Below are 9,967 nucleotides of genomic sequence, written 5' to 3' on the forward strand. Positions count from 1 at the left end.
ATTGTTTTTAAAAATTCACATGAATAATGCATCACGTAAGATACGAACAGTTGCCAATAAGCAATTGGCAAGTGTTCGTATCTTACTTGAAAGATAAACAGCATTTAGAGAAAGGATTTTTTAGTGAATTACGAAAGATGTGTTTGTTACCTTTGATGGTATCCGTTGCTCAAAAAAAAAAAACCAGATTTAAAAAATAAAATTACTTATTTCATCCTGGCTAAGATAGAGCGAGTATTAAAATTTTGCAGATTTTTTTTGCAAAAAATGCAAGATGAACCAATTGCTCTATAAAGAAATAATAAATTATAGTGAGCATCACTCAGGACCGCAACTAGGGAGGAGCAGGTGGGTCTTGTGGCCTGGGCACTGGATGAAAGGGGGTACGGAATGTACCATTTAACTGCTGCTTTTACATTACAAGTGGGCGCCAAAATGCGTTCTTGCCCCGGATGAAAAAGTATCTAGTTGCGGCCCTGGCATCATTGCTAGGGTAACCAACTCACCCATTACTAGAAATTTCCAAATAAAAGACGTGTAGAAATAATTTGTACGAGGATTTTTTTTTTCTAATTAATATGCACTGAGAAATTTAAAATATACATTTTAAAAACACGTTTGCTTTAGTTTTCAAATGCATATTTTCTCAGTTTCACTACATATTTTGGAATTTTTAACCACTTTTTTGGGAATGTTTTTTTTGGTGCATATTTTGTGATTTTTAGCGCATGTAATCTGGGCTCTATTCATAACTATTAAAACGAGCAAACAGAAATAAAATATTTTACCGATGAAATTGTAATAAGGTTAAAAACATTTTATCTTGTTTTTATATTTATCTTTTTCATTTAAGATGAATTCCTATCATGCCGAAAATGAAATGTATAACAGATAAATTCCGTGAAAGATTTCCGGCCCTTCGGCCGGGCAGAGTGCACACACGACTTGTTGCCCAGTAACATGTTTCGATAAGGTTGTTAATTGTAATGTTAGCTTTCTTCACATTTGTCAACATTTTTAAACTAAGTAACATCACTGATCGAATCCATCATCCTAAACTGAAATTTGAGCAAAATCTCCAGCAAATTTAAATAATTTATTGATTTATCATATTTACCAATACGAGTTGGGATTACACATAATCATCGATAAATGTGAAAAATAAAATTTACTAAACTTGGTTGGTAATTATGTATATAATAGACGGTGTGATTATGCATAAAAATCGGATTTATTAAATTCCCGGAACCTATACGGGTTCTGTTTTAGTTGGAAATTATTGTAGTGGTGGTTTTTTACAGAAAGTGGCGCCATCTGTTGGGTAAATGACGTCATCAAGGGTGAGCACGCAGGTGTCCTCCTTTCTGTTTTCGAATATGGTAATCCTACATATGACCTGCAATTTGTCGGAAACTCCAGTGTTATTTTTAGTTTAACGCGACTTCTTTTAAAAAATTGAATTCTTTTTCAATAAATAATTTAATAAAATTCAAAATCGATAAAGGGAAATGCATCAGATCATCGATATTTATTAGTTATCGATGATCTTATACGGAGCAAGATTATTATATTATAATTAATCGATATTCATCAGCGGCGCGCAGGCGAGGGAAGTGGGCGAATCGTCATGAATTCCGCGTCATCGATTATGTCTAGACAAGGCATCGATTATTCATGAATTTATATCGATTGAAAGAATTTGTTAAACGAACAGCCGAAATAACGCGAAAATCGCATCGAAATCCTTGTCGCAAGGATAAAAAAAAGGATAAAAAAAAGGATAAAAAAAAAGGATAAAAAAAAGGATAAAAAAAAGGATAAAAAAAAGGATAAAAAAAAGGATAAAAAAAAGGATAAAAAAAAGGATAAAAAAAAGGATAAAAAAAAGGATAAAAAAAAGGATAAAAAAAAGGATAAAAAAAAGGATAAAAAAAAGGATAAAAAAAAGTCCAGGAATCCCGGCTCGTGGGTACGCGACCTTCGGACTACGAGCTCCCGACCTTCAACTCGTTTCAAGAATGCGGGAGCCCGATGTCCGTAGATCGCGTGCCCCCAAGCCGGGTTGTAAACGAATTAACATCTGTGCGGTTTCCGGCCCGGACGTTGATTCGTTCACCGTTAACGTGATGTATCGAGACGGTATCATTTTGTCTAATTGAAACAATTTAATAAAATCAAGTAAATTCTAGTTAAGCAGTATGTCTTGATACATCTCGTTGTTAGACATAAGTGTTTACATCTGATGGCTTTCTCTTTGGGCTGTGTTCTGTCTCACTTATGCAGCAGTAAGATCAAACTCAGTATGAAGAGAAAGGTCAAATGCCAACCCTTAAGTTACACATATGAATGCACAAACCAATGAATCGAAAATGAAATAATTTGAGAAATAATCATTATACATCAAAAAATTTGTCATCACGTTTAATTAAAAGGTTAACTAAAACAAAGTGTAAACCATCTATACTAAACAAATAGTAACAATGATATAAAAAATTAATCAGTCTAAATGACAATCAGGGTGGGGGAATCAACACTAATCTTAGGAGATAAATAAGAACATGGTATAAAAATAAGAACTGGAACGAAACAATTTGCAGTTTAAATCTTGAATAATTTTAAATAGTGTACGTACCTTTTCTTGATTGCAGATGGTCTTCAGAATGAAAAACAGACTACAATATATATATTTTTTATTTACAGTTACATTTCAGATATTTTAAAGTTTTAAAATAAGAAAAAAGCATCCATATTCATTCTATTTATTTCAATTTTTAAAACCAAAACATTCATGACAAAATAGTTTCAATGTTTTAAAATGAAAAAGTCCATGTTCAAATAATTTTTAATTAAAATATCAATTTTCAAATACTTTCAAACTTTTAAAATCAATGCGTTCGTGTTCAAATAATTTTATACCTTCAAAACGAAAACTACACACATTTGATCAAGAATTTAAACTTATAAGATCAAAAAGTTCATGTTCAAATAATTTTGAACTTGAGAGATAGAGTAAACAAGCCGTTTTTAATTATTTTGAAATTTTAAATAATTTATGACAAAAAAAAAAAACCAGTTTTAATATGAATGATGTTTTACAGAAAATAATTCATATTTGAATAGTTCTGAACACTTCAAACTGATAAATGTTTAAAATAAAATGTTCAAATTCTTTGAATGGAACCTTTCATAATTTCAAATAATAATTTCAAAATGAAAAAAAATTCATATTTAAACAATTTCAAACTTTTGAAATTTAAGTGTTCAATTTCAAAATGTTCAACAATAAAAAGTTTAATTTCACACTTTTGAAATCAAACATCAATTTTAAAGTGTTTCAAACTTTTAAAATTGAACATGAATTTACAATTAATTTCACACTTTTAAAATCAAAATTTCCGTGTGCAAATAATTTTAAACTTAGAGATAAAAATAATTAATGACCATGTTTTTAATTATTCTGAAAATTTAATTTATGACAAAAAATCGTCTGGTCAAATAGCTTTAAAGTTCTAAGACAAAAGAAATCATTCATATTTGAATATTTTCAAACACAGAATTAATATGTTGAACTTTTAAAATTAAATGTTTATATAATTTGAATGAAAGCTTGCGTAATTCTAAATAATGATTAATTTCATGCATTCAAAGGTAAAAACAAAACATACATGTTCGAATAATTTCACAATTTTAAAATTAAAATGTCCATCCCAAAGGATTTCAAAGTTCTAAAATGGAAATAAAACATTCAAACTTGAAATTATTTGAAGCTTTGAAATTAATTGAATATGGTTGTTTTAATTTTAAAAGTGTTAAAATCTAATGAATCATTTACAGTTGAATAATTTCAAACTTTTAAAATTAAGTGTGTGTTTTCCAATAATTTCAATCTCAAATCTTACATAATTCTAAATATGATAAATTCGAGAAATTGCTTCAATCCAAAATTTAATTTCTCAGTAATCTTGAAGCACTGACTATCCAAGCAATCAGACAAGTAATCATAATTTCTATTACATCTTTATATATAATAAAAAAAAATCAAAATGCCAATCATGTAACACATTCTCGACAAATAAAAACTTTTCAATAATTAAAAAAAAATTCACTTCCAACTAATTTGTATGAAATGGTTCACATTTAAATTATTTGAAATTTTCAAAGGATGACCTGACCTATTTGCGAGACCACAAAAAAATCTAAACCTATTTCTAAGGGGAAAACACATTTACATGCAATAGCTGTCAAATAATTTAAGGCTATGGGATCATTTATTCAAGAATCACTTCAATTGAAAACACTGACAGATATGGCAAAATAAATTACTCATTTCCAATGCACATTATATTCTAAATGATAAAAAAAAACTTCAATTTTAAAAATCTAAACTTTTTTCAAGATTTTATAATTTTAATTCAAGAATCTGCTCCTCTCTTATAGTTCTATTACTAACACAATTTACTTTCCAATAAAAATGAAAAGTTTTCAAATTTTTTCGCACACAGTGAATTGTTACTTGAGAAAATACTAATCAGATTTATTGGGATATGGTTTCATTTTATCATAATTCTTTGGAAGTCACTCAGAATTTTTTCAATTTCAGATATAATGTGGAAAGAACCAACGAATGATAGATAAAAAAGACAAAATAAGCTGAAAAACCAAAATTTTCATAATAAAAAAATGTGAAATAAAAGGGCACTAAACCTGCGAGAAGCATCAAAAACTGTATATTCAAATCATAACAAGACAGAAACTCATGAGTAGAGCCCGGATTATATGCAAATGCATATGTGCATATGCATTTGCATATTTTGGCCTTTTTTAGCATTAATGCATATAAATGCATAAAATCAAAGAATTTTCAGTATAAGTGCATATTTTTGAAGGTTTATTTAATCCACTCATTTTTTTTTTGTAACTTTTCAAGTAAATATTGATCATAATATTTTCATAACATTGATTTTTTCCCCGCAGGTAAAAATTTAGTAAATTGATGCATATTTATAAAGCATTTTACGAATATTTACCGTTTTATTGTAAGGCTATTTCTTTAGATATGTCAAAGTGTCAAATTTTTTTTAGAAATAGTGCCGAAATTCTTTTATTACTGCTATTTTCGTTATTGAGCAACTATAACAAACTGAAAATTAAAAAATGCCTGAATAAAAAAATATGTAGAAATTATTTGCATATGCGGGTATACATATATAAGAGGGGATATTTTTTTGTAAATGAATACATATGCACGAAGAAATAGAAAAGATGCATTTTAAAAACACATCTGCTTTTTTTTGCATGGTAATTTTTTTTATCCATACATTTTCATTTTTTGCACATATTTCGGAATTTTTGACTTTTCAAGATTTTTAGTGGATATTCTGGGGTGTTTAATGCATATTTTGGCATTTTAAGTGCTTAAGTGCATATTTCTGCATTATTTAGTGCACATTTTTTCATTACTTAGTGCATATTTTTTCATTATTAAGTGCCTATTTTTTCATTTTTAAGTGTGCATGTTTCTTTGTTATAATTATTTTGTTACTGCTATTTTCGTTATTGAGCAACTACAACAAACTGAAAAGTAAAAAAATGCCTGAATAAAAAATATGTACAAGTTATTTGCATATGCGGTATATACATTTTTTGTAAATGGTGCTGCTTTTTTTGCATGGTAATGTTTGTAATGTATATTTTCTCATTCTTTGTACATATGTCGAAATTTTTGACTTTTTCAAGATTTCTAGTGCACATTCTGTTGTGTTTAATGCATATTTTAATATTTTAAGTGCACATTTTCACATTTTAAGTGCACATTTTGGTATTTTAAGTGCATTATTTGTATTACAGAATTTTTAAGTGCATATTTTTGCATTTTTAGGTGCATATTTTACCACTTTTTTAGTGCATATAATCCGGGCTCTACTCATGAGAAACAAGATTTATTCAGGGGAAGAGGGAAAGATTTCATTTTTTTTCTTCTGAAGGGGTCGGTTTTACGTTTCTTCCTGCAAAACAACAGTATAATCTCGGCTCGGGGAGTTAGAACTCCCACCTTTGCGTACGCCAATGCCTTCCATTATGTCATTATACATACATTTTGGGCAAAAAGTCCATAGAAACTTTAAAAATGAATAAAAATCGGAAAAAATAACCAAAATAAAAAACGGTTTGCAGGGTCACCGCTAGGTCACGGGAATTTTTAAAGAAAAAAATAACTAAAAAAAAACAACCGATAGGTGGCACTGACGTACACAAGTCAAAGAAAAGATAAGACGCAAATAACGAACAGAATGCCTTCAAATCGTTTATTACAGCATTATGTGTTCCACATGACCACCACCACAGGGGATAACACATTAGCTATGTCTTCACTGGTGCGTTTTCTTTGCGCTAAGTAGGCATGCTTGGTGGAACGTGACGTCAGTGATGGGGGCATGCCTTAAATCGTGTTGAAAGGCGGCCATGTTTCCGGTCGCTAGTAGCAGCGCACGTGTTTCCAGCACCCTTGGATTTCCTTGCACTTTCAACTAGGTTTCTTGGAAAGTATTTTTTTTTTTTTTTTGTGTCGTGATGTCTCCCGAAGATACTCTAATGTTTATAGAAGATTATAAGGAACTTGATTCATTATGGGACGTAAAAAACAAGGACTACACGAACAAAACCAAGCGAAACGATGCTTATATGGTGTTATCTTCCAAATACGGCATGAGTGTCAACAGCGTGAAAAACAAGATCAAATGTTTACGGTCTTATTTTTCGAAGGAACACCAGAAGAAAATTTCAAAAAAGAGTGGTGCTGGTGCCGAAGATACATACCAATCTTCGTGGTTTGCCTATAAATCGATGTTGTTTATTTTGGATTCGCTGACCCCGAGGTCAACTAGGGATACCGTGGATATTATACCCTGCGTAACAGAAGAAAGCAATCGTGTAAGTAGAGGTTATAATTTCAATAATTTATTAAAAATTTGGAATGAATAAAATAATTATTCAGAAACAAATGCTAACAAACATGTTCATACAAAAACAAGTTATACAAAAATAATTGTTAAATAAGATTATCGAATCCTCGACTGTTTAAACATAAAAAGCTGTAAAAAATAATTATTTCGCTCATGGCACCGCATGGGATAAGCTGCTAGTACTTCAAAGTACGGAATGAATTTCAATATATTTTTATTTCAGTACTTACACTTTTCACTATGAATTTACTAAGATCCAGACCTTGGGACCCTGGTTCAGGGTGTGAAGTTTGTGATTCTTTTGAAACAAAATAATTATGTATACAGAGATAACATTATAAAATTCAAAATCGATTTTTAAAATTCTTACATTCACAGGAGTATTTACAGAATGGGGGGGGGGGGAAGGAGGCTAAGCGACTTATAGCCCAGGACGGAAATTTTGGAGGGTTCAGAAAAGTTTAGTAATTGGTTGTTAATTAAATCTAAATTTTTACGGGAGAAAGGCGGCTAGACAGCAGGCGGGAGGCCCTCAATAATGCACATCTGCTTATGGTTTTAGCACATTTTTCAAATTTATTTCACAACCTGTTTCATTTCAATATTTCGTTCAACTTGAATCAATGGTAATAAAGAAAATAAATTGAATCAAATAAGAAGTTGAAAACATGTTGAATATCTTATGGTTGGATTAAATATCAAAATACGAGTAGATTTGTTCTTTTCTGTTCAAATATTCTTGCGGAAAAACCTGTGTTACGGAGTTAGCCTACTACTGTGTAAATTATTTTTACAAATATTTGTTTTGACGCGATATGGAACCCTGTGCTGACATAAAATAGTTCATAAACTCTTCCCGGATTTCTTTTGCATTCCTTGTTGTATTCCGTGGAAGTACACGAAGATTACTCAGTCCACTATCGCCTGCAGTGACGCGTCGCCAAGATCCTGGAATTACCTCTCCAGTGCTGGAATCCTCATTATCAAAGCACCCTTGAGGTGAATAATATTTTGCTGCATCTGGTTGGGAACGGAGGAAATTATGGAGATATGTGCAAGCCAGTACAATGTCAACTACAGTACTCTCAATTTTAATTTCTATAGGTTTCCGAAAAATTCGGAATACAGATGTAAGTAAACCAAACGAATTTTCTACAATGCGTCTTGCTCTCGATAACCTATAGTTAAACACCCTTTTCGGTGATCCTCGATTCAAATCAGTTGCATAAGGTTTCATAATGTTCTCTACCATAGGAAAGGCATCATCAGCAACCATTACGTAAGGGACTGGTGTTGTGCGGCCAGATAAAGGTTCGTCTTGAGGCAGTTTTAGATCGTGGTTCACGAGTCTTTTATAGAATTCGGTGTTTCTGAAAACACCTCCATCGGAAATTCGTCCCTGGCAACCAACATTTACATGTATGAAATTGTAGTTTGCGTCTACAATAGCCATCAGGACGATACTGTTGGTTCCTTTGTAGTTATAGAATTCCCCCACTGAATTCTCTGGTCGTTGTATTACGACATGTTTCCCATCCAGTGCACCTATGCAGTGGGGAAAATTCCATCGTGCACCAAATTCGTCGGAGATTTTTTTCCATTGTTGCTCCTCAGCTGGTAACTAGAAAAATAAATATATAAAAAAAAATTTTTTAAAAAGGATTTTATATATATATATATATATATATATATATATAACAGAAGTGTGTTATGTGTGTATATGTGTGTTATATAACAGAAGGTATTTTTCGTGATGAAAACCCCAACCTTCCCTCCCGACGAGAATTTATGTAATGTAAACATGTGGTAAGCAGAGTGTGTGTGGGAGTGTATTCAAAACCAGAAGGGAAGAATTTACAGCTGGGGACGTCTTAAAAAGGGCCCCTGAAAGGTCAACCTCAAAGTGGGTAGTATAAATATAATATGCTGGTGCGTGTGGGAGTGTTTAGAAAAAACCCATACCCTCCAAGAAAAAGTTCAGTGAGTTCTTTGAGAATAATAACAGCTTATCTGCTCGTTTTCAAAATGCTTTTCTCATAGAACAACTGCTTATTATGTGCCGATAATGTAATTGATAAACCCTATAGTAAATGCGACACACACATAATATATATATAGCGATAATAGATGATTTAGTAGTTACATAGTAATAATTTGTTCATAAAAATTTTTTTTTAATTTAAAGTAGGAAATATTTTTTTAGGATATTCCAGTTGAGGCTATGGCACCTGAACCAACAACTGAGTCTCCAACTAGCAACAGCAGTTTGATAGAGACCAATACATTTCAAAAATCTCAGCCCGCAAATCTTTCGGAAAACGAACATGGTCTAAGATCAAAGAGAAATTTAAAAAGGGGATTATCTGAAGATGAAAAAAAAGAAGAGAAGGCGTTCCATTTTCTGGATGTTGCTGCTAAAGTATTAACTAGCAAAGATGAGTTTCATGTTTTCGGCCAAATGGTTGCATCCCAAATCAGGAAACTTGGCAAACGGAATCAAATAATTGCAAGAAACCGTATTCAAAACTGCCTTTTTGAATTAGAAATGGAAGAACTCAATAATTCTGCAGAACCAAACCCTTCAGAGCATCTAATTTCCGAAGTCCCTCCGTTCTCTAACTCGCCATCTACCTCCTCATATTCGATAATATTAAGTCCGGCAAATTGTTCAGAAAATTACACATATTCACAACCATCCACTCCCCAAGGAGAGTGATCTCTACAAGATGACAATTATTTACTCAAACGACTTTAGTAGCAATGCTTATATAACTCAAATTAATAAGTAATTTTTAAAAAATGCCAAAAAAAAAAATATATATATATATATGTACATGTCTATAAAGTGTTTTGATATATTTATGTTTATCTATATAATAAAACTACTTACCTTGATGTGATCTTGTAGACTTTCAATTATTGCCTTCAAGACCTCGGGTAGCATTGATGAAATAAATTGCTTGGATACTTTGAATAAATACATTAGAGACATAAATGAATCTCCG

General features: G+C 31.3%; 1 protein-coding gene across 1 annotated transcript; it reads left to right on the plus strand.

Annotated features, from left to right (window-relative positions):
* The first annotated feature begins 6,570 nt into the window (after nt 1-6,570).
* On the plus strand, nt 6,571-9,713 carry LOC149072084 (uncharacterized). Its single transcript, XM_089246952.1, has 2 exons — nt 6,571-6,930; nt 9,166-9,713. The coding sequence occupies exons 1-2, from the start codon at nt 6,571-6,573 to the stop codon at nt 9,676-9,678; spliced, it is 873 nt and encodes a 290-aa protein (XP_089103078.1). The 3' UTR covers nt 9,679-9,713.
* The last annotated feature ends 254 nt before the right edge of the window (nt 9,714-9,967 follow it).

Source organism: Pholcus phalangioides, unplaced genomic scaffold (genome assembly GCF_987345545.1).
Source record: "Pholcus phalangioides strain wild (caught in Gottingen) unplaced genomic scaffold, Ppha-v1.0 ptg000017l_1, whole genome shotgun sequence".
In the NCBI taxonomy this organism is placed as follows: Eukaryota; Metazoa; Arthropoda; class Arachnida; order Araneae; family Pholcidae; genus Pholcus; species Pholcus phalangioides.

What these genes read in the sequence shown, in the direction of transcription:
- LOC149072084 (XM_089246952.1), top strand. Translation starts at nt 6,571, where the DNA reads ATGTCTCCCGAAGATACTCTAATGTTTATAGAAGATTATAAGGAACTT. An exon ending in TAACAGAAGAAAGCAATCGT is followed by an intron (nt 6,931 to 9,165) that starts GTAAGTAGAGGT and finishes ATATTTTTTTAG; the next exon opens with GATATTCCAGTTGAGGCTAT.